Source organism: Staurois parvus, unplaced genomic scaffold (assembly GCF_062004578.1).
Source record: "Staurois parvus isolate SC_StPar_1 unplaced genomic scaffold, SC_StPar_1.0 ptg000029l, whole genome shotgun sequence".
Classification (NCBI taxonomy): Eukaryota; Metazoa; Chordata; class Amphibia; order Anura; family Ranidae; genus Staurois; species Staurois parvus.
The window spans coordinates 1408806-1434738 of record NW_028317825.1 but is presented as its reverse complement, the minus strand read 5'-3'; the positions used below and the strand labels follow the sequence as shown (position 1 = coordinate 1434738).

At 40.8% G+C, this 25933-nt stretch overlaps 1 protein-coding gene across 2 annotated transcripts in view; it reads left to right on the top strand.

Annotated features, from left to right (window-relative positions):
- Positions 1–6729, top strand: part of RNF43 (ring finger protein 43) — an 83204-nt gene extending 76475 nt beyond the window's left edge. For both annotated transcript variants that reach the window (XM_089657101.1, XM_089657107.1), the window contains exons 9-10: positions 1130–1367; positions 5944–6729. In XM_089657101.1, the coding sequence (XP_089513227.1) occupies positions 1130–1176 (47 nt within the window). In that variant the 3' untranslated portion in view covers positions 1177–1367; positions 5944–6729. The remainder of the gene's footprint in view (positions 1–1129; positions 1368–5943) is intronic.
- The last annotated feature ends 19204 nt before the right edge of the window (positions 6730–25933 follow it).

Sequence of the window (25933 nt, the reverse complement as noted above, 5' to 3'; positions counted from 1 at the left end):
GATTGACGTTATGGAGTAGCCAGCCCAATCCCCGGATCTTAATCCAATAGAAAACTTGTGGGGTGACATCAAAAATGCAGTTTCTGAGGCAAAACCAAGAAATAGAGAAGAACTGTGGAATGTAGTCCAATCATCCTGGGCTGGAATACCTGTTCACAGGGGCCAGAAGTTGGTTGACTCCATGCAACACAGATGTACAGAAGTTCTCAGAAACAGCGCTTATACAACTAAATATTAAGTGATTCAAAGGAAAGCAAAATCTTCAAACATTTTTCAGTTTATATAGTGAATGTTTGAGTTTGTAAAGAAGAATACAAACACTGCTATTTTTTTTTTTCTGAACAGTCTAATATTCACTTTTCTTCAATTTTTTTAGAGGAACAACACAAATTTGATATATTTTTCTTCATGTTTTGATTTGGAATAGAATGTGTAGTGTTCCCAATGCATTTGTGTGTATGGAAATAAAAGCTATTAGAAGGATTTTCAGCTTTATTCACTTTTTTCAACACACTGCTATTATTTTGAACACAACTGTATGTAGTGCAAGGGCTTGCCTGACTGGACATAAATTGATCAGATAGTTTAGGTGCTTCCTTCTATTATAAGTTTGGTAGCTCTGTTTATTATACAGAATTTGTATGGTCAGATTGTTATGTGAAAAAAGTGGCATCAAAAATGAAATCTGTATACAATAAATCCCTTTCTTCAAGTATGTGCAGAGCCTATAAAGTATGCTGCGTATAGTATAGCAAGTCGGGACAACCTATAATTACACCGCACCTGTCATCTGCGTATAAGAAAGCAGTGATTTTGCTAGCCAAACTAATATTTATGTGAGTACAGCCCATCCATTAAGCAGGATCAGTCAGATATCACTGCTTCCTGCTGAATTGATAGGTTTAAACTGACAATTGTCATTTTGATGCTTCCATTAATCTAACGAGAATTAACTGTAACTGCACACTCTATTGCTCTACAGAAGTACATTTTTTGTGTAAGAATGTTTCTGTAATATTAGGTTTAGTCTCCCTCAGGTATAATAATAAGGGTGCATAGCTTTGAATGTATTTTATTTCATGCAAATGCTTTCTCATTGTACATTCTAACTTTCCCCCTCATCCTACAGGTGCTGATACTGAAGGGATTGAAGCTGTTTGTGAACATGCAGTGTAAAATCCAGCAGTACATTCATGTTTGGCATGACCCAACAGTACAGACTGCAGTGGTGGGGGATGCAGAGTCCCTAGCACTTGCCTTCTAATCCAAGCTTCCAGATCCTCCCTCAGCCTTTAAGGTCATTTTCCACCCTTTTCATCTCCGCAGAGTCTGTGCAGCTGCTGACTTAGTCCACAACATCTGTGCATGTGAGTTTACACTTCCGGCTTCTGAGCTCTGCTGAAAAATGTCCAGATCATGTAGTCAATTCTCTAAGCATATTAGTTACATGCCACGTTGCTGTGCCAAGGGTTTAGTGGCTCGGAAAATAAGGGGAAGGGTAGATTAAATGGGCAAATTTGCCTTATTTAAAAATAAAAACAAAGGGAGTAAACTAGCGGTGTAATTCACAAGACTTTGCTTGCGGTAAATAGTGTGGTAAGATGCTTTGATAAAATGGAAATAAGGTTGATTTGGACAGCCTTTGGAGTAACAGATGCTGTTCTCCAGACCGATGTGAATGGGCTTAAGCATTTTCTCAGGCAGTGTGTGATTGTCCAGCTGTTGATCTGCAAACTACACCTGTGAATGACTCGAGTAGAATTTCTAGATGTTTAAGGCTGGTTGAACCATGAAACATTGGTTAAAGATACTTTCAGGAGGAATGTGGTAAACTGCTGTATGTAAAACGTGCACACAGTTTACAGGTTACACGCACATACATGCAGCAGCCTCATAACCTTCATGGCCAAATATCAGGCTGCTAAAGCTTTGACACTTCTAGGTGATTTTGGTTCTTTCACATTACTGTTGGCCCATCCATGAGCAAGTGGGAATGTGCACGTGGTAGGAAGACCAGCTTTGGTATCATCAGGAAGTACTGAAACTGTGCCTGTCAGAATAGACCAAGGTCCAGCCATGGCAGGAAGGTCACTGACAGTCTCTAAAATAAATATCCCTGATGTTGATTAGTAGTAATGACATATATGATACCTGGGAACTGGCCATGTCTAAACAGCATCGGTTTAACAGATTTGACTATATGTACAGCAATGGGAAAGCCTGAAATTTGAGGCAAACATTTTTAGTCTAGCAGTTGGCTGCATCACTGGAGTGCAGTTAGTACATAAAGGCATTCAAAAACTGTTATTTCTGCAGGAATGACTCAGGTGAGTGGGATCACTTTCCTGCCCTCTAGGTAACTCGAACAATGAAATGTACCCACTCTGACCACTCCAATGTAAAGTCATACTCCCCATCCTGCACTTTTTTTGTAAACATATTTGTAAATATTGTTAAAACATTGAACAGTGAGAGTGAGACTGCCTTGGGATATTGGACCCAGAATTTCAAATTTAGAAATTTCACTACCCAAGTTTCCCACGCTGCTTATGTGTGAATTCTACCAGAAAACAGTATTTTTTGTAAGGCAGTTTTGCCACCTGGGAGATATTACCTCTGGTGGTTCTAGATGAAAATCCCATTTTGATCCCCCTCTTTGCTGCTGTTCTGTGTGTGAGATTTGTAGCCATTGCCTTCATTGAAAATCATTCTGAAAGCAACTACAGATCCACAAGAGAAACCGATCAGAAGTTGAGGCATCAGACCTTTACATTAGGCATACAGTCCCAAGGCCAGCCCATCACATAATTTTGCAGTATATAGTGACATTTTAAAGTGGTTGTAAACCTCAGACATGAAATATGAACAAAGCATATCGCTCTATAGTGTGTACTTATCTCTATCCAGAGCACTAAGTGTCATTTCTGTCTGCTGCCCTGTTCCTCTGCTATTTGCATGACTGCCTAATGACAAGTTTTCCTGACACCAAGAGAAAGAAAGGTGCCAGGGGAGGGAGCTCCAGCAGATTGATAGCTTCAGCTCTGTCCCTGTGTGCTGTGTGAAAGGGAGTGTGCCCCTTCCCTCCAATTGGCCAGCTTAAACATGTATTGCAATGTACAGTCAGGTCCATAAATATTGGGACATCAACACAATTCTAACATTTTTGGCTCTATACACCACCACAATGGATTTGAAATGAAACAAACAAGATGTGCTTTAACTGCAGACTGTCAGCTTTAATTTGAGGGTATTTACATCCAAATCAGGTGAACAGTGTAGGAATTACAACAGGTTGCATATGTGTCTCCCACTTGTTAAGGGACCAAAAGTAATGGGACAATTGGCTTCTCAGCTGTTCCATGGCCAGGTGTATGTTATTCCCTCATTATCCCAATTACAATGAGCAGATAAAGGTCCAGAGTTCATTTCAAGTGTGCTATTTGCATGTGGAATCTGTTGCTGTCAACTCTCAAGATGAGATCCAAAGAGCTGCCACTATCAGTGAAGCAAGCCATCATTAGGCTGAAAAAACAAAACAAACCCATCAGAGAGATAGCAAAAACATTAGGCATGGCCAAAACAACTGTTTGGAACATTCTTAAAAAGAAGGAACGCACCGGTGAGCTCAGCAACACCAAAAGACCCGGAAGACCACGGAAATAACTGTGGTGGATGACCGAAGAATTGTTTCCCTGGTGAAGAAAACACCCTTCACAACAGTTGGCCATATCAAGAACACTCTCCAGGAGGTAGGTGTATGTGTGTCAAAGTCAACAATCAAGAGAAGACTTCACCAGAGTGAATACAGAGGGTTCACCACAAGATGTAAACCATTGGTGAGCCTCAAAAGCAGGAAGGCCAGATTAGAGTTTGCCAAACGACATCTAAAAAAGCCTTCACGGTTCTGGAACAACATCCTATGGACAGATGAGACCAAGATCAACTTGTACCAGAGTGATGGGAAGAGAAGAGTATGGAGAAGGAAAGGAACTGCTCATGATCCTAAGCATACCACCTCATCAGTGAAGCATGGTGGTGGTAGTGTCATGGCGTGGGCATGTATGGCTGCCAATGGAACTGGTTCTCTTGTATTTATTGATGATGTGACTGCTGACAAAAGCAGCAGGATGAATTCTGAAGTGTTTCGGGCAATATTATCTGCTCATATTCAGCCAAATGCTTCAGAACTCATTGGACGCCGCTTCACAGTGCAGATGGACAATGACCCAAAGCATACTGCAAAAGCAACCAAAGAGTTTTTTAAGGGAAAGAAGTGGAATGTTATGCAATGGCCAAGTCAATCACCTGACCTGAATCCGATTGAGCATGCATTTCACTTGCTGAAGACAAAACTGAAGGGAAAATGCCCCAAGAACAAGCAGGAACTGAAGACAGTTGCAGTAGAGGCCTGGCAGAGCATCACCAGGGATGAAACCCAGCGTCTGGTGATGTCTATGCGTTCCAGACTTCAGGCTGTAATTGACTGCAAAGGATTTGCAACCAAGTATTAAAAAGTGAAAGTTTGATTTATGATTATTATTCTCTCCCATTACTTTTGGTCCCTTAACAAATGGGAGGCACATATGCAAACTGCTGTAATTCCTACACCGTTCACCTGATTTGGATGTAAATACCCTCAAATTAAAGCTGACAGTCTGCAGTTAAAGCACATCTTGTTTGTTTCATTTCAAATCCATTGTGGTGGTGTATAGAGCCAAAAATGTTAGAATAGTGTCAATGTCCCAATACTTATGGACCTGCCTGTATGTGAGCTAAATATCTCTATTCTTTGTCTGCTGGAAAGGGTGTATACCAGTGTGCAGAGGGGTCCTTCAGAATTCCCTCCAATCAGCTCTTAGAGTTCTTGTACAGTGTGTAACTGTAACTCCCTGCCCCCTGCTCCCTGCTTTGTGAGTCTGTGAAAAATCCTTTTCATCTCTGAGTTTTACAAGGATGTACAGGACAAATGGCTGCAAAAAAACAGGTACAACTTATGTAGGAGGATTGGTTTCATCTCTGTGTACCACCTGAGTAGTCACATGTAAGGATTTACAACCACTTTATATTCCAGTGTTCTCCTATTTGTTTGGTTCTGATCCCATTTACATGGAATAAATAATATAATTAAGGCATTGCTCTGTCCAAAATAATCAGTGGAGCCCACAGTAGTCAACCTTTTGGTTCCAATCACTAAGGGCTGGTCGCTGTCACCAAAACGAGCATTTTCAAATATGGATGGCGATGTCACACGATGCAGTATAGAAGAGTTAAACCTTAGTACACGATGAGAAATCAGACAAAAATACTGCTTTCAAAGCAATCGTCCGATAATCTGATCGTTAGTACACAGCTTTCAAGAATCAATCACGACTGTTCATGCAAAATTATCCAAAGGGACAAGCACAAAAAGTTTTCTCATACGATAACAGAATGAACGATTTTTGTTTTAATTACTACAGTATCCTTCCGTTTAAAAAAAAAAAAAAAGTCAAGTGCCCAAACCACTCATGCTTAGAAACGAAGGAATACATTACAACACAATGCATTACATCACTTCCAAAGTTGTATTCTGTCTTTATGTAACTTTAGTAGCACATTTATTTTCAATATGAGACTAACATAAAAAATGGACAATCATTTCTTCGAAATTCTCATTGCATTTAAGCTCTGAACCAGAAGTGTTCACTATAGAATCTATCCAGTTCCCTCCAATCCCTACTGTACATCACAAACTAAGTGCATTCCTCACTATGGAAGAAGTTGGACTAAGATGTAAAAGATAAAGTGGAGTCATGAAAAGGCTTTGTTGTCCGAAGCAGCAAATCTGATTGTAGATGTTTTTTTTCCTATAGCTTTTACAAGTCTACCTCACTGTCTCCATATTGTCAGTGCTAATGCTGTTCTTTCTTGTACTGTAGGTTAATTGTCTTTTCTTTGTTTTAGAATTTTCCTGTGATGTGACTGAGAGCTCCTTACATCTATACAATATCAAAAAAACTTGAAAGAGTGCCTGGGGAGCTCTCCTCTTAAAGCAGTGCCATTCACAGGATCAATGACCCACAAGCACTTCTCTGCAGCTTCTCTATAGGAGATCATCAGAGTGAGAGTTTGTTAAAGAAAGACCTGACCACTATCGGTCAGTGAATGTATGGCTTGATGCGCATAGTACAGCCTTGTTGATCTTCAGAGTATACCGTTCATACTACTAGCCAAGACTGAAGCATTCCGCAGCCAACAATTCCAGAAAATGCAGCTGAACAGGCAAATCATCAGTCATTTTATTCATGTTATATTGCCAGTCCAATGTATAGTGTGCGCTACATGGTTCACTGGAATCACTTATTTGCACTTACCATATCACCTTTAAGACTTTGGCCTTATGCCCCGAGTTTAGTGGGGTAAACATTCACTTTGAAATGGCGGCTATTGTTTTTGTAATAGTTTTACAAAAAGACTCTACAGGTCTCACAGGTACCTAATTGGTAGTTTTACCATAAGTGACTTCTCAGGTACTGCCAGTACAAACCAAGCTCACATCTAAAGACTGAATAATGGTCTTTGCTTTTTGTATGTATCAACCTGAAAAAGAAGATTGTAAGCTCTTGTGCCTTTTTTAATGCCATGTACAGAACTGTATAATAAGATATGCTTTGTATATGTGTAAAAGTATTATATTTATAAGAAAACTGTGGTTCATTGAAGAACTAATGAAGTAAATTTTCCTATGGATTTGTGTCGTCCTGGTCATTTTTTGGGGTGCGGCATTCCCCTTTAGATGAGCGATGAAAATCTTGTTTGACACACAGGAGTGTAACGAGAAACACAAGCCTATTATATCTTCTCTGATAATTTTCTGCCTAGAGGTCAGTTTTAGAAAAATCTCATGAGAAAAATATAGACTACTGAACATGCTAAATATAGAGACTACTGAACATGCTAAATATAGAGACTACTGAACATGCTAAATATAGAGACTACTGAACATGCTAAATATAGAGACTACTGAACATGCTAAATATAGAGACTACTGAACATGCTAAATATAGAGACTACTGATCATGCTAAATATAGAGACTACTGATCATGCTAAATATAGAGACTACTGATCATGCTAAATATAGAGACTACTGATCATGCTAAATATAGAGACTACTGATCATGCTAAATATAGACTACTGAACATGCTAAATATAGAGACTACTGAACATGCTAAATATAGAGACTACTGATCATGCTAAATATAGAGACTACTGAACATGCTAAATATAGAGACTACTGAACATGCTAAATATAGAGACTACTGAACATGCTAAATATAGAGACTACTGATCATGCTAAATATAGAGACTACTGATCATGCTAAATATAGAGACTACTGATCATGCTAAATATAGAGACTACTGATCATGCTAAATATAGAGACTACTGATCATGCTAAATATAGAGACTACTGAACATGCTAAATATAGAGACTACTGAACATGCTAATTGCCTGGCTGTCATTCCAATAGATAGCCAGCTAGCATCTTTAGCCAGCAATCACAGCCTCCATATTTATCTTATTACAGATTTCCTAAAGAGACAACTTCATTCAGGGCAAGGTGACAGGTTCTCTTGCTAGCCAACCCTCTCCCACCTGCTTACATATACCTTCCCTGGACTCCCCAGCATTCTATCCTTCCATCAGACCTGGACGTCTAGCCCTGTGTAGTGTCAAGGGAGTACAACGCAGGTGAGTATTAAGTTGGCCATACTTTATTGGATTCATTCCATAACACTTTACAGCACTAATAGAGAAATATCTTGCTGCGTCTCAGTAGATGCAGCAAGAAATTTGTTCATTAGTGCTGTAAAGTGTTTCTGACAGCCGTCTCCTACAGCTGTTAGAATACCTGAACTTAGGCTTTATCTGACTGATAGCAGTTGCTGTTTGGCTGACAGGCTTCCAGGGCCACTCATGGACCAAATTTCAGCCAGTTCATCAGGAACTGGCCAAAATTCAGTGTATGGCCAGCTAAAGTGGGCCTTGGGGGAGGAACATTGAAAGGCGTTGTCATTTTGCCCCATGCATGTCTCTTTAAACAAATTTTTTTTGCAGCTTTTGACCTTTCCTTTCTGTGAAGAAACCTGTTTTTGTTTTATTAACCCCTTTCTCAAACTCATTTGTGAGGAGGGCTTGCCTTCATTATAAGCCCCCAAGTAATGCTTATGTTCTAATGAGAGAACTGCAGGGCCCGCTTCCTAAAAGTGAATGAGCCTTTATTTCTCATCACAAGTACATTGCCTATGCAGAAGAAGCCTGAAATACTTCAAAACAAATGGGAATGACTGTGAGCCAATCGTGCAAGGAGGACGAACATCCAAAGGTTGCCAACGTTTATTACTACAAATTGCAAAGGTCTAAATGAGACCTAAACAGCTTCTCCACCCAGGTACAATTTGCTCTTTTGAAAACTGGGGCAATATATACCTGGATAACCATCTCCAGGTTACACAAGACCTTTCCATGTAGCGGAAGGAGATACAGAACAGGAGATTTATGACAACACCATAAAACAGCTGTTTCCAGAGAATCTTTATCTTGGAAGCAAAAGAAATGTGCAGTTTGGTTGAGAACCCTTTTGACCCTTTGATTGCCATGGGCATGTACCTTCTGTCATGGCTGCACCATCTGCTATGTAGCTATTAATGTAGAAAATAAGTAACGGCAATCAGAGGGTAAAAACAAAATTCATGGCTACAGGAATAAGCTTGCTTAGACTTTGCTGTGTGGTCCCTGTGTAAACTGTAAAAATGTTCTGAATTGCTACATACTATAGCCACTGGATTACTTCCTCAAAACTTCCCTCCTCCCCCATTCACATCTATTGCTTCATATATTGGCATGCTTTGTGCTACTTGTGTCCATTCATTTTCTATGGATCCTCAACCTGTGTCAACGCACCATAAAATATATCTGATTATAATACACTGCATGTGTTTTTATAATGTGTACACTGTGCTTGAAGATAAATTGTTTTATTGCATGAATGCATGTTGCAGGGCCCATTAAAAATGAATGGGAGCACCCCCAAAACAGGTGTAAATGTGGCCTTAGACCCGTGTTAGACGGGCGATTACATCTCTTTAATACTGAGAGATTTAGCCACTTGTTGGTAGTCCCCACATTTGCAGCACACCAAAAGAAAGCTGATAATGAGATAGCTGTCAAACAACAGTTAAATCTCAGTAGCTAAGATGAAATCACTTGTGTAGCCCTAGGCTCAGGCCAGTGTGCGTAGGGCCCCATCTAGCCACAGCAGTTGTCCACTTCTCAGAATTTGACAGGCTTCTGGCAGTGGGGCTGGACAATCCACCACGTGGCCTTAATCGTCATCATGGCAAGCAGGGAAATTGAGATACATGACTCATACTTACTAGCCTGCTCAGGGTAATGTCTAAATCCAGGCCAAGAAAAAAATAAGAGTGAGGAAAAGTTCAATTGTCAGATTTTTACTTTCTGTCTGTGAGCCTATTATATATATATAGTTATATAGTTAGTCTGGCTGAAAAAAGACAAAAGTCCATCCAGTTCAACCATAAAAAAAAAAAAAAAGTTATCCTATAGCCACAGTTGATCCAGAGGAAGGCAAAAAAACCCAGCAAAGCATGATCCAATTTGCTCTTGCTGGGAAAAGGAGATTTTCCCTCATTTCCTGTCCCTATGACAAATGTACAAGAAATGAGAGATACGGTTGTCACTGGGACAGGAAAGAAAAAGAAAATATAGTCAGAAATTCTTAAGCTTCATTGCTTTTTTTCTTAAATTTGTTAATTCGTAATTTATTTGTCTTTGTGTGTCTCCGTTTTAGAGACATTTACCATGACAAAACCTGGCAGACATTCTAACCTTTGCACTCTCGACGCGCTTCTGCCTGCAATTTCAAAATGCTCTGTTAAAATGACAAATTGCACCAGGCAAATTTCAGATGCCATTCATTTTAATGGCACCTAAAAACGTGGTGGTTCTGCCATGATTGTCGCAAAATTCATTATGCTGCAACTGTGGCAAACCGTATCGCATGGAGCTTGTCGCCCAGAAGACGCTCCTGCTCCTTTTTGGGCAACAAGCTTTACGAGATGCAGCTTGCCATGATTGCAGCATTATTTATTGTGCGACAATTGCAGCAGAACCGAATTTTTAGGTGCCATATAAATGAATGGTATCTGAAATACGCCTTGTGTGCTTTGCCATTTTAGCAGAGCGTTTTGAAATCGTCATGATTCTGCCCGTGATTCAAATGCTCAGGTTTGAACAGAGCCTCTGCAGCTGAAGGTTTGTAGTTCTGAATGAACTGAGGGCGCTGGTGAGCATTCTCGAAGTTCATTCACAAGCCCTGCAGCTTGCAAACAGTCAGCCTCTATGAAGGTATGGGCTGAAAGCTGCAGGGCTTGTCAGCAGAAAGCTGAGATTACACCCCTGATCCACTGATAAAGGGTGCAATGCTTTCTAAGTTCTTGCAAAAAAAAAAAAATTATTATTGCATATTTGTTTCTCCAAAAATATGTGCATTTATTATTTTTTTGGAAAAGGTGAACCTATCCTTTAATGGACAGAAACAGACTTTGTCAGGTAAAAGCTCCTTTATATATATTTAATTTGTGATTTTTACTATTTGCTTGGAATTCAGCTTTAAAGACCGGATCACATTGCAGCCAGTCAACTAGCATTTTCAAAAGGGAGAGCTCAGCGATGGCAACCGACATATTTTCTCAACAGAGGTCTCTTTTAATGCACATTGCTTGCTTTCAGTAGGTAAAAAGGATATTAAAGAATGTGAGCAGTCCTTGGACAACGTTGCAGTGTTAAATACTTGAATTAGCATGCTCATTTTTCCTTTCCAGATTTTACAAAGCATTAAATTGTCTTCAAGCTGCTTACACACTGCTGTATTTGAGCTTTTCAGATTGAATAGCATTTTTTCAGGAACATTTTTCTCTGCTCTTATCATAATGCATAATCCTCCACAATTAACTGTTTGCCTATCTCTCTTTATCTTGATTTAACTTGGGACTTTAAACCGGAGATTATGGTTTAACTAAGGTTTTTGAGCACACATTACACAGTGCGTACTGTTTAGAGACTGTTCTTTTGATCTTGGCATTGAGGCTTTCAGCACGTGTGCAGTGTGACCCCAAACCCTAGAGAAAGATTATTTCTTTCTTCCTGGCTTTGCTGTAAGATTCATGTAGTACAATACTAGAATGCATTCACCCTTTAATCTGTTTTTTTTTTATTCATTATATAGTGCAAAACTGAAAAGCATTAAAGGACAATAGACAGACAGGGATATGCACAGTAAAAGAACTGTGAAGGCACTTCAATGCACAAAAATTAGGTCCTGCTGTCTAATAATAATAATGCTACACATCTCCCAAAGTATTTTCATCTGTATGTTTAGATGCATGGTAGCATACTGTGAGTGTGTTAGGCTGCAAGGAACAATGAATGTCAATGTATTACTACACAGTAAATTACAATAATGCACATTGTGGTATGTATGAGCCTTTTCATATTTTCATGCAGGTAAACATGGGGGGGTGCATTTATAAAAAACAAAATAGAACTATTCATCCTGTAAAACTGCATGTACGTTTGTTCTGTGTGAATGGATGCAAAGCAAATAACAGGCTATTTTCCCCATCAGGTCAAATGGTATTCTTCATACAGGATAGAGTGAATCAGAAAAGTAACACATTAGGACCACTAGATGGAGCAGCTGATTATAGGGAAAGTAAAACTTATTTCCTATAATCTACACCATCTAGTGGCCATAGTGCAGTTTTTTTGCTTCACTCTCTCTTGCTTCTGAATAAATGAACACTTGACCTGTAGAGAAAAGAGACTAAGGCATCTTGCACATGGTACTGATAACTGAGCATCTGCTTTTTTTTTTTTTTGGATGTAATGTCAGGCGTTTGGGCATATTTACATGCACAGTACGTTCTTGGGGAAATTAATTTATGTTTATGCTTATATGCGTGCATGTGGCGTAAATTACTGACCAAAAATGCAGATTTCTTTTTTTTTTTTAATTTGTTTTGTTTAGTTTTTTTTTTTCCTGAGGAATACACGGCTCTTGTTTACGCACCTGTGTACACAGTCACATTGTAAATAATGAGCTACATCTGCCTTGGTAAAAAAATAAATATTGCTGTACTGAGCTTTTTCAAGCTGCCACCTTTTCACACACAATGAATATACATGCAGTGTCACATGAGGAATAACGTACGCTGTGAATTTATATCTCTATATCTCCCATGAATTTACCTGCATAAATAAACATTTCAAGTAGAAATCCTATTATTTGATATATAATTGATTCACACACATGCTGCAATTTAGTGTATTTTAAAAGGATACTATAAGGACACATTCGCACTTTCACAGATGCACTGCAATGCCTATACATGTGAATGAGCGCTTGAAATAAAACTTTTCACTAGCAAAAAACAGGGAAAGAATAATTTGCAATAGGTATGCAGCAATACAAAGGTTGTGGAGGTTCTAGTCTTTTCCTACCTTTTAAAAAACAAAAGCATTTTTGTTTCTGTCAATGTTGCTGTTGGAGGTTTACGAGAAGACGACAGAGTGTGCATGCACCCTAGTGCAATGAATCCTTTAATAATAAACCATATAAAATGAATACATTCGCATGTTCATATTTACTATGTAGGCATGTCAGAATCACAATGGAAGCCGCAGACATATGCACATCTATGAACAAATCCAGCACTGCTACCAGAAGCACAACTGAGAGCCGCTGATAATGACAAGATAATGACACCCCTGTTGCCAGGACAACATGTTTCAGGGGTGTGGCCCCCTTTTTCAAGTCTAGTTGAAGGTTTACCACTACGTCAAATAGTAAAGAATCTAACATTCCTCCATCCACACAAACAGCATGGATGGGAGAATTTCCCGTTGTAGGTGCTGTCCGCTCTTAGAATATCTGAACAGTGCCTGCTTCTGATTGGACGAGAGCACTGCTTTGACAATTTTCCACTCAGCTCATTGAACAAAACAAAAGTTTGAAAAATGTCAGAGCGTTGCTGACATGGCCACCCATGAAGAAAATTTTGCCCGATTCAGCACGAATCAGCCGAAGTTCAATATGCATATGACCAGCATACAGTTGTGTCCAAAATTATTCAACCCCCACTGAAATTGAGTGTTTTGGCCAGTTTGACATTGCTTTTGATCATTCAGTCATCTTGCTTACATTTACATTAAAGAGGCACTTGTAGGTCAGACAAATATAACATAACAGTTATAATGAAATAACCACAAATGTCTTTTCTGTGCTCACAGCATTATCAGTTTTATTCAACCCCCAAGTGACATTCAATCTTAGTACTTAGTACAGCATCCTTTTACAGTTATAACAGCTTTTAAACGTGAAGCATAGCTTGACACAAGTGTCTTGCAGCGATCTACGGGTATCTTCGCCCATTCTTCATGGGCAAAGGCCTCCAGTTCAGTCACATTCTTAGGCTTGCGCACTGCAACTGCTTTCTTTAAGTCCCACCAGAGGTTCTCAATCGGATTTAAGTCTGGTGACTGCGATGGCCACTCCAAAATGTTCCAGCCTTTCCTCTGCAACCATGCTCTAGTGGACTTGGAGGTATGCTTGGGATCATTGTCCTGTTGAAAGGTCCAACGTCTCCCAAGCCTCAGGTGTGTGACGGACTGCATCACGTTTCCATCCAATATCTCCTGGTACTGAAGAGAATTCATGGTACCTTGCACACGCTGAAGCTTCCCTGTACCTGCAGAAGCAAAACAGCCCCAAAGCATGATTGACCCTCCACCATGCTTCACAGTAGGCAAGGTGTTCTTTTCATCATAGGCCTTGTTCTTCCTCCTCCAAACATAGCGTTGATCCATGGGCCCAAACAGTTCTAATTTTGTTTCATCAGTCCACAGAACACTATCCCACAACTTTTGTGGTTTGTCCACATGGCTTTTGGCATACTGCAGTCGACTCTTCTTATTCTTTGGAGACAGCAAGGGGGTACGCCTGGGAGTTCTGGCACGGAGGCCTTCATTACGCAGTGTGCGTCTTATTGTCTGGGCTGAAACTTCTGTACCCACATCTGACAAATCTTTTCTCAGTTCCTCAGCAGTCACACGGGGACTTCTCTCCACTCTACGCTTCAGGTAGCGCACAGCAGTCGAAGTCAGCATCTTCTTTCTGCCACGACCAGGTAGCGTTTCAACAGTGCCCTTTGCCTTGAATTTGCGAATGATGCTTCCTAAGGTGTCTCTTGGTATGTTTAACATCTTTGCAATCTTCTTATAGCCATTGCCCTTCCTGTGAAGAGAAATCACCTCTTCTCTTGTCTTCCTGGACCATTCTCTTGCCTTCACCATGTTTGTAACCACACCAGTAAATGTCTAGAAGGAGCTGAGTATCACAGTCATTTTAAAGCTGCCTAATTGGTGCTTATTATGCTTGATTGCTGCTCGGTGACATCCACAGGTGTTTTCAATACCTGATGGAAAGCACCTGTATGAACCTCTGTTCTTCAGAGTGGTAGTCTTTAAGGGGTTGAATAATTGTGGCAATGAAGAAACCACATAAGAACCATTTACTACTGTATTACATAAACAATTGATGTCATTTTAGTTGCATTTGGGTAGTTACAACGTCCTTGTAGGATTTGATTCTGAATACAATTCCAAATGTACACTATAGTCCCTAAACCCCTTTACAGCATTGGGGGTTGAATAATTTTGGACACAACTGTAGATGAGAAGTATGAACCAAAACTTTTTTGCCCGTATTTATCTTTTGGGGTCATGGGAGTAAATTATAATTTTTTTCTCCTATGACCCAGAGTCAACTGATAGCGAACTATTGGCTGCTATCAGCTGATAGGGCAGCCCTGAGCTGGCTCTACCTTTCAGTGTGTGGCTCAAAGGTAGAGCCAGTCACGCCTGCCCCCTCCCTACCCTGGCACTCCAGTAAACACAAGTGATAGCTGAGTGATCAGCAGTCATGTGATCGCTCAGCACTCAGTCTTAGAGCAGGGGTGGGACAGCTGCAGTGTCATGGATGCTACAGCATGGAGGTTAGTATGTATGTTTGTTTTTTTGTATAACCCAAACTTCTTTCAGTGAGGGGATCTGTCTCTAACAGAACCCTGAATAGCACTGTAAACCCAAAATGGGCTCTAATCTATTCCAAAAATTCTATCCACACTCCTCTCCCCCCCCCCCCCCCTCCCCCCAAAAAAAAAGGGTTTTGTATGGAGTAACACTTCAAAGCAAAGAGACAAAGAGTTGGTTGGCTGGATGGGCTTGGATTATTTGTTCTTTGCAACCCAGAAAACACAAGAATGTAGTTTTCATTTCCTTCTACCAGCTGCTACTACACCGTGTTCCAAATTATTATGCAAATGATATTTTTCTCATTTACCTAATTAATTGATGTAAATAACAGTCGGCATAATTCTCATGTTATCAACTATTAAGAGTACAATTCACATTTTATTGAACAAACCTCCTAATGATAACAGTATTTTTTTTAAACATAACAAACTTCCAATGCACTGTTCCAAATTATTACACACAGTAAGTTACAAAGCACTTTATAGGTTGTAAAGAACTCAAAATTGTCATTTGTTGTGTTTGCAGCATATTTACTGAAATCAAAAGCTATTTCAATCAAACTTTTAACAACATTTTAATAGTTCACGTTACATTGTAACATAGGACCCCTTATTTGATAGCAGCTTCACAAGTCTTGCATCCATTGAACTTGTGAGTTTTTGGACAGTTTCTGCTTGAATTTGTTTGCAAGATGTCAGAATAGCCTCCCAGAGCTGCTGTTTGGATGTAAACTGCCTCCCACCCTCATAGATCTTTTGCTTGAGGATGCTCCAAAGGTTCTCAATAGGATTGAGGTTAGGGGAGGATGGAGGCCACACCATGACTTTCTCTCCTTTTATCCCCATAGCAGCCATTGATGCAGAGGTATTCTTTGCAGCATGAGCTGGTGCATTGTCATGCATGAAGATGATTTTATTACGGAAAGCATAGTTCTTCCTTCTGTACCGGGGAAGAAAGGGGTTAGTCATAAACTCCACATATTTTGCAGAGGTCATCTTTACACCTTCAGGGACCCTAAAGGGGCCGACCAGTTTTGTTCCCAAGATTCCGGCCCAAAACATGACTCCACCACCGCCTTCCTGACGTCGCAGCCTTGTTGGAACAGGGTGGCCGTCCACCAACCATCCACTACTCCATCCATCTGGACCATCCAGGCTTGCATGGCACTCATCAGTGAACAGGAATGTTTGAAAATTAGTCTTCATGTATTTTTCTGCCCAATGCAGCCGTTTCTGCTTGTGAGCATTGGTTAGTGGTGGCCGAATAGAAGGTTTATGCACAGTTGCAAGACTCTGGAGGACTCTACACCTTGATGTCTATGGGACTCCAGAGGCACCAGCAGCTTCAAATATCTGTTTGCGGTTGTGTAATGGTATTTTAGCAGCTGCTCTCTTGATCCGATGCATGGATCTGGCAGAAATCTTCCTCAATGTGCCTTTATCTGCATGAACCCGTCTGTGCTCTGAATCAGCAACAAATCTCTTAATAGTGCGATGATCACGCTTAAGTTTTCGTGAAATATCTATTGTTTTCATACCTCGTCCAAGACATTGAACTATTTCACTCTTTTCGGCAGCAGAGAGATCCTTTTTCTTCCCCATATTGCTTGAAAATGGTGCTCTGCTTAATAATGTGGAACACCCTCCTTTAGTAGTTTTTCCTTAAATTTGGCTCACCTGCCAATCTAATTATCACAAGTGTCCGAAATTGTTTTCAGTGATCAAAAGAGCCCTGACACACAATGCCATCCATGAGTTAAACTGAAAAACAAAATATTTAATCTTTGTTACACTTAAATAGAATTTGCATAATAATTTGGAACAGGGTGTATTTTGGAGTTTTAGTTTTATTTTAATTCCCAATTGTGCATCCCAAAACAAAAACCTGAACTAGGTAAGTTATGTTTCCTTTTACATATTTATTTATGAATTTTGTTGTTGAGCTGTAGTATGGATACCCACACACATAGAAATACCCTGGCTCTCTTTGAAGGCAGCCAACCACAAGCCCTTATTTATTGTATAGAAAAACATTGCTCATCCTGAAATCTCCATAAATAGATATTATGACATGTACCAGCATCACTATGCCACTACAGACTGAGTGTAATTTCACAAGCAGATACATTACACATTTCATCCCAGAACAGAATATGCACTAATCTCTCATTTGTCATATCTGATGCAATCTGACAGCTAAACTGCCTGGGGGCAGCAAAAGTATCTGCAGCAACACAAAAGAACATCAGGAAACACGGGTCACTTTATGAGTAAAAGCTTACAGCTGGCTGGAATTGAATGGATTCAGAGTTTTATGGCAATCTAGCTTCAGGTCACAGAGTAACCCAGACCACAAGGTCCTTAATCTGTCCAAAGGTAGCAATGTATCTGTTTACCAGCTTTGGTCATGGTAGCATATTAACACCTTGAAGATGTATTTCCGATTTAAACTCTATATTTTTGTTGTATGTTAATTGAGATTTCTACGTCAACCAGGACCAAAATTAGCAAATGAGATGCACTTTCTTAAAATGTATTTAAAAGGAAACCTGTGCCTGCCCATCTCCCGACCCCCAACTGAATATCAAATCTCATATTGGAATTTGATTCCCCCCTGATTGTTTTTAATCTCTCTTACCTGTTATCCAGGTTTGTCCTCAGTTCACATACTTTCCTGCCCAACAAATCCAGCATTGTCCTGCTGCTCAGGTGCCGCACTCCAGGTCCCACAGCCTCCTGGAGCAAATACACAGAGTAGCCAGTGGGTGGACTTGGCACATCAGCAGGGACTGACTGCCTGAACCCAGAAGAGGCAGCCAGCTCCTGAGGACTGAGGGGAATCAAGATTATGGGGCACGACATGGATTATGGCAGCAGATAGCAGGTCCTGGAGCAAATACACAGAGCAGTCAGTGGGTGGACCTAGCACATGTCATTTTGGGGCTGAATGCCTGAACCCAGATGAGACAGCCAGCTCCCAATGACTGAGGGAAACCAAGATGGCGGGGGTTTGGGACATGGACTGTGGCAGCAGATAGCAGGTCCTCCTGGAGCAAATACACAGAGCAGCCAGTTTGTGGACCTGGCACATGTCATCTGGGGCTGACTGCCTGAACCCAGAAGAGGCAGCCAACTCCCGGTGACTGAGGACCAAGATGGCGGTCAGGACATGGACTGTGGCAGCAGATAGCAGGTCCTCCTCAAGCAAATACACAGAGCAGCCAGTTTGTGGACCTAGCCCATGTCATTGGGGGCTGACTGCCTGAACCCAGAAGAGGCAGCCAGCTCCTGACAACAGAAGACCAAGATGGTGGATCAGGATACTGTGGCAGCAGATAGCAGGCTGATGGAGGAAAAGTCGTCTTTCCTGCCTAGGCAAGAATAGCCGCAAAAAAAACCCTGCATTTTTACTTTATGGAGGGGAAATGAGTACAGGAGGCTTAGGTCACTTAGAGGAGTGAAGGTCTACCTTAAGCTGGCCATAGATGGTTAATATTTTGTCTGGTACCTGTTGAATCAGCCAAAATTAGAGCCATGGGTGGCCCTGCAAGCACCAAGTTTTAAAGGTTGACTGAGCTGGTGGAAAATTATCAGCCAAAAAGTGACTGCACCCCATCAGATGCAGTCACCATTTGGCAGTGGCATTGTAATTTGGTAGCTGCAGATGCTAAATACAATAGCCAGCAGTGTAGATTCCTCCATCTATACTGTTTAGCATGGATGGGGGAACTGCCCCTGGGCTGTAAAAAGAGAAAATCAATGCCCTAAATGGCTAGCTTTCATGTATTTATCAGCTACAGGGAGGGCTGTGCGCTGTTCATTTATCTTGTTAATAATACCTGTCACACACAGCAAATGTTCAACAAGGATATTTCCGCATTCACATTTTTTTATGCACTTAAGTTTTTTTGTATCCTATATTTGTAGGTCCTCAATGATATTGATTTACCTAAGGCAAATAAGCTGTTCACGTCACCAGCTTAGAACTTAGAGAATGTGGTGCAGTTTCACTATGCAAAGAATACCCAACCACAGGCAAGGAAAGCTGACATATGATGGAAGTCAGCAGAGCTTCACCTTATTCACTAAGCTCTGAAGCAAATTCCTTTGCAAAGTGAACAGTCTATTTTCCTTTAGTAAATTAACCCCAATGAATTCATGTTGACTAGGGAGTTAAATAGGCCCTGTATTGGCTGTGTCTCGACAAATTGTAGCATTTTGGATAACATCATGCAAACGCTAGTAGACTCAGACTAGGGTGATCTGCAACCAGGAATGTACTTTGTGGGATTACCCATGAATAAAGAGATATCCATCTAAAGCCAGCCATAGATTATGCGATTCTCTTGATTCCCCTAACCACAGTCAGTGTTGATGGGGGAATCCCTCCCATGGAGCTATTGTGCTCTCCTGGTGGAGAGGTGCAGAGGGGGAGCTGTCCCTTCCAGAAGAACACAGTGAATATTGCTAGCAGCTATAGCCACTGGCAATAATCACATGAAAAATCGGACAGACTGGCTGTATCCAAGTCATACAGCAATAAGCCTGTCCATGGATAGTTCAAATCTCGGACGGATCCTGCTGAACCAGCCAAGATGCAAACCATCTATGGCCATTTTAGGAATTCCAGCTGAAGAGACATCTGCCCATTATGTAAAGTGCTGGGACCTGCCACTATTTGGTCTGCAACTAGCATAATAGACTGAAGTGTTATGCTAAGGTAACACTGGCCCCTGCTGCTGAACAAGAGAGAGAAAATCAATCAATTCCGCCTATCCACGATAAAAACTGTGGATGAAGGAATCTGCACTGCTGGCTGTTGTATTCAGCAGTGGCTGCACCCGGGGCTTCCTGAACACAGTGGTGCTGCCAAACGGTATTTGTTCGGCTGATTATTTTCCTTTCCGCTCAGTCAATTTTTAAAAAGGCCTTTGAGAACGAGGAGGTGCTAGCAGGGCCTCTCATAAGGAGTTGGCCGAAATTCAAGCCATCTATTGGTCAGCTTAAAGTGACACTAAAAGTATAATTTTTCTCCAAAAATAATCCATACACATCTGGAAGTCAAAATAAAGCAGCCAAAAAAAAAAAAAAAGGGTTTGGAAAAGTTTGAGAGCAATAGAAAGGACTCTTTAACCTCTCCACATCGACAGTACGCAAATATGCGGCCTCTTAGCAGCTGGGCCTTGACGCTGAGCGGCCGCATATTTGCGTGTCATTTGTAAACAAATGTGCTGAGAGCGCGCTCCCAGCACTTGTATTGGTGTCCCACTGAAAGGTCCCGATCTCTCCTTGCGATCGGGACCTTTCTGATCATGTGACTGCCGTGACAGCCAATCATGATGGTCACATGACGCTAAACCCCACCCCCGGCGTCATAAACCCCCTAAAGGGCCAGTAGGCGCCGGCGTGAAGGGGTTAAGAATACATACTTGAAAATATTTTTTTAAACCAGAGTTCATTTACGCCACCCTTCATCATTGAGAAGAGGGAAGGATTTGCCAGGCTAGGACCTTCTAGGGCAGTGGTTCTCAACCTTCCTAATGCCGTGACCCTTTAATACAGTTCCTCATGTTTTGGTGACCCCCAACCCTATAATTATTTACCCAGTAATTATAATTCATGAAGTGTCGTTTTACCTCCAGTACTGCTGCTTTCTACGCAGTAGCTGCTTTGAACAGAGTAGCTGCTTTCAACACAGTAGCAGCTTTCTATACAGTAGCTGCTTTCTACAAAGTAGCTGCTTCCAACACAGTAGCTGTTGAAAGCAGCTACTGTGTAGAAAGCAGCTACTGTGTAGAAAGCAGCTACTGTGTTGAAAGCAGCTACTGTGTATAAAGCAGAGTAGCTGCTTTCAACACAGTAGCTGCTTTCAACACAGCAGCTACTTTCAACACAGTATAATATATGTGTTTTCCGATGGTCTTAGGTGACCCCTGTGAAAGGGTCGTTCGACCCCCAAAGGGGTCGCGACCCACAGGTTGAGAACCACTGTTCTAGGGGAACCCATAAACCACTGAATAGGTTAGAATCGAATTATGACCGTTTAAGCAGGAACTGGCGGAAATTTGATTTGTGTATGGACAGCTTTAGCATCTCTAGAAATGAAACAAGAACCTGATAAAGCCATTTTGGTGAAAGATATTGTTGGTGCTCTTTCAATAGTTGTCTAAGTGCATACCGTACAATGTAATCATCTGCTCATCTAAACAGAAACTGTAATCACAATTTTGTTTTCCTTAGAAGTGTGCTTATCTGTCTCCAGACAGGATACTCTGACTTCTTTATCAGTATCACCAGTGTCTGAACTTTAACTAATCTTTCTTTTTTTATTGAGATTTTAAACATTTAAGATGGAAGGGAAATGCTTACTGTTATGGGAAGGGATAGGAGAAATGTGAGGGGTGTAATGGAGAGGGAGTGAGCCTCAGAAGTGAAGTATGAAGCTGACCATAGACATCAAAGTACCTTCTCAGAACACAAAGACTTCAGCTGGATACAATTGGGTAGTACAAGTGATCTGCTTTAGCCTATGGCAGAAAAAAAGGGGGGGCTCTTATCTTATGAATTGCAGTCGAACTTTAAATCTTCCTGATCCCTTTTGCAACTCAAGATATGTTGGGTGGGAATGTTTGAATCTTTCCCATAGAAATCACCATCTGATATTTCCCAATATGGGGTAACAAAACAGCCAGATTGACTAGCTGTCATCTCATATCTAGGGGCATCTTAAGGCACACTACTGTGATTTCAGATGCAACTTGAAGCGATACTAAAGCCCTAATTTTTTTTTTCTAAAAATAACAAACATATCTATACTTACCTGCTGCGTGCAGTGGTTTTGCACAGAGCAGTCCGGATCCTCCTCTTCTCAGGTCCCTCCCACAGGCTCTCCTGTTGGGTGCCCCCACAGAAAGCAGCTTACTATGGGGGCACCCACTGCTCTGTGTGTCCATTCACACACAGAGCCGTGGCTCGGCCCCGCCTCTCTCTCTTCTCATTGGTTCACGGTCTGTGATTGACAGCAGTAAGAACCAATGGCTCCCACTGCTGTCAGCCAATGAGGACAGAGAGTCCCGGGATAGCCGAGACTCCAGTGCACATCGCTGGATCGAGAGGGGGCTTAGGTGAGTATGGAGTTTGGGGGCTGGAGGGGCTGCTGCACAGAGAAGGTTGCCTTCATGAATAGAATGCATGAAGGTAGAAAACCTTGAGTCTTTACAAACACTTTAAGTCACAAAGAATCTCATGACAATGGAAAGCACATTGTTTTCAATGGTGCCTGTTCATCTCAATACAACTCATCACGGAGTGGTTTTGGAAAACGTTCTTGAACTACTTTGATGCGAATCCAGCACAATTTTTGCCTTATAGAATATGCAAACAACATCAAAGTTGCACTATATAATCACATTTTTTTTGTATAAACATGCCTACAACCTATTATTAGAAAAAAATATAAAAATATTCACTTACCACACCACCAGCCTCCAGTTCCGCTGAGGTTGCAAGAATTGGTGGAATGGGAATGTTATGTGGCCACTGTTTCCCAATGAATGCTTCTCTATGAACACACTTTCTGTCTGCCAACAGCATTCACCTGACCCCCGGCAGCAGCTTCATTTCAGGCCCCATTCATGCATAGTATCATTTTTTTTCTCTTGCACAAGATCAGATATTCAAATAGACACAAGTTCATCTTATTTACTACTCTAACTTTGCAAAGTGAACAGCCTGTACTCCCTTAGTAATTCGAGCCCAACAAGTGGTTAATGCATAATTGTACCTTCGTTGCAATTAAGCAAGCTATACAAGGTTATATCTTTTTAAACAGTCATTTCTAAATGTTCATTTGTTTCACATATGATATATATGGTACGTGGTTGGGTCACAGACATAAATATTACATCACTTGCGCACAACCGAAAATTGAGCGTTAAATTTTGAACCATTGGCATGGCAATTAAACAGAATTTCTATCAAAATTTGAGTCACCGATGGTACTTTTGCAGACTCTGATGAACAATTTTTCAGCATTTCCCCAGGAATGTTTGAACAAAATTCTTCCCTTGTATGGATAGCATTATCCATAACCATGTTGTCCTCTCTTCCCACAACCATTCCAAGTCTGCCAGTAACCTGTCCACAATCCACAGATATGTTTGCTGTGGGACCAGGGACATGGATAAGAGGGTTCTGCTAGTCCTCCTGTAAGGGGCCCAGGCAGCTGAGTGAATTAGATGTGGGCAGGGAGGGTGCCCCCACCTCTACAGTGCTGCTTGCTTCTCTTTTCTCCTTTTCACCAGCAGCTGCAAGCACACAATAGGATCCTTCAGGATGTAGAGTGGGGGAAGGGTCTCGTAAATGTCACATTTACCAGCCCCTTCCTTTCCTGAATAAACACAATAAGTGATCGATACCGATCATTCACTGTCTTCTTAAATAACTGAAGCATAGTAAACTGTGTTCTGTAAATTTTATAGACGGGCAACTCCTGTCCTCATATTGATTAATGGTTCCAAATTAATAATAACTACTGCAGTAGGGAACAGACACAAAAAGATGCACTCAGCATCCTTCCAAATACCTGTTCTATTGGGTTTTGGTGCCAACATTTTAAGCATAACTATGGTAAAATAGCACACCAGACTCCGGTGTGTACACCTCCAAACATGTCCACAACAGTAGTTCTCACATTTTTACCAGGGTTCTTTTAGTTATAACTTGTGTTTATGTTGGGCTATTCTCTTTACATGAGGAAGACAAAAATATGTTTTAAAAATCATGGCAATGTTATTCATTCATTTGTTCATTTTCCCTCATACCCACCCTGTCTTTATAGAATTATATTCACCTTCTCAGTTCACAGGCTGAAATGCTTTTCTGTTGACTTGAGGATTTTTACATGCTTCAAACATCAAAGAACTGGCCTCTTTCCTAGTATCAGTTTCCATTTGTCTTGAGCTGGCTGTAAAGGAACCAGGAAGCAAGTTCTAAAGAAAAAAGACTAAAAAGAAATTCAAACCCGTAGTGAAAAATGGATTTTAGCCTACACCAGCAGATAGGCTCGCACTTCAAACTCCCTTTCAGCACAACTTGACCACTGCTGTCTGCATATCCTGGAATCCAAAAGTTGAAATTGTTATGGCAGAAAAAGAAAAAAGTTTATAGTAGGATGTATTTTTATACATAGTTAGACTTGTTAATGATTTGCACTATAATGGGAGTTTACAGCTAATAGAGAATCTACAGTATCTCCCCCCAACATATAATTCTATGCCCTTCTTCATTTCTGTAATGTCCTTCTTACCTGATATGGTGCAACATGGGGACAGTTGTCACAAGAAAATAATTTTTCTCTGGAGCAGTAACCTTTTGTTTATTCCTGTGATAGGAGAAATAAGAAAGTAACTGTTCCATATTACTTATAAGAAACTCTATCAAAGTTGTTCAGTATCCAAACCTAAATGTTACAAGTCTTTTTTTTTAGATAGACTGTAGAAAAAAATACAAACTACAATAAAATCACAAATGAGAGCAATTATCCAGAAGCATGATCTGCACTACCGACATGGCTCTAAGATCTGGTTTTTATTAGGAAAACCACAGCACAAAAGTTACAGTAACAGTTGACACGTCTCAGCCTGTACGGCTTTAATCAGAACTGATGTTATAACTAAAGCCGTATAGGCTGAAATGCATCAAGTGATTATTACTGTAACTTTTATGCTGTCGTTTTCCTAATAAAGACTTCAGATTTTAGAGCTACGTCAGTTGTGCAGATCATGATTCTGGATAATTGCTCTCAGCTGTGCGACTGGAGATTGGGCATCCACTAGCTCTATGGATGGAGGTCTGTATGGGTAGTAGCACCATTTTTCTTTTTTCTTCCATAAAATCTCAAAACAAAGAGCCACTTAAATGCCTCTAGCAAAAAGTTTTGGTTTCTGTCTAAGTTCAAAAGTAAGCTTGTATAGAGGAAGACTGTCGGTAATCAATTTAAGCCAAGTGCCCAAAGTAGGGTGCATCATCCCCTTCCAGGATAGAAGTATCGGTTTGTTAGCAAAAAATACAGAATGCCTAGAAAGTGTTTAGCATCTTTAGAAGCAGTCAGGTCTCACACCTAGTAAACAATTCTTACGATGTAGTATACTGGGTAAACCTAAGACTGAGGATATAAAGGTATCAACCTCTGATCAGAAAGTGTGAACTAGGGACAGGACCAGAAGCAGAATCACCACAACCCTAAAACAGTCTGCCGTAGAATGCAGCCCCATCTTATACATTCATAAAGGTGTAAGATGACTGGGGTGAAAACATTTTAGCTGTATTATTCTATCTTTGGAGGAGATTAGTGAACTTGGACCAGTTGTAACAAGTATGTTTTAATGCCAGTCAGACAGAGTGGTCATTGCCAAATGTAATTATGATGGAGGGCAATGGCATTCCATATATCTCAGGTATCTCAGGATCTTCCGTACACAAGCCCACACAGATATGCTTAGGTAGTTTGACACATTTTCCAAGCTCATGCAGTCAAGTTGTTTGGAATGGGAATTGGTAGTTGCCCAAATTAAACGCATCCTCACACAAAGAGTTGTATTTCACATTTTACTTAAAGGATATTCTAAGTCTACTTTCATATATTTATCCTCAATGAACCTTGCCCCCAGGTCCTATCCTTACCTGTCTACGATCTTGGCAGATCCACACTGTGTGATATCTATCGGAAACTGCACATCTGACATTCTCCTGGATGATCCTGATGTCTTCTTCGCATACC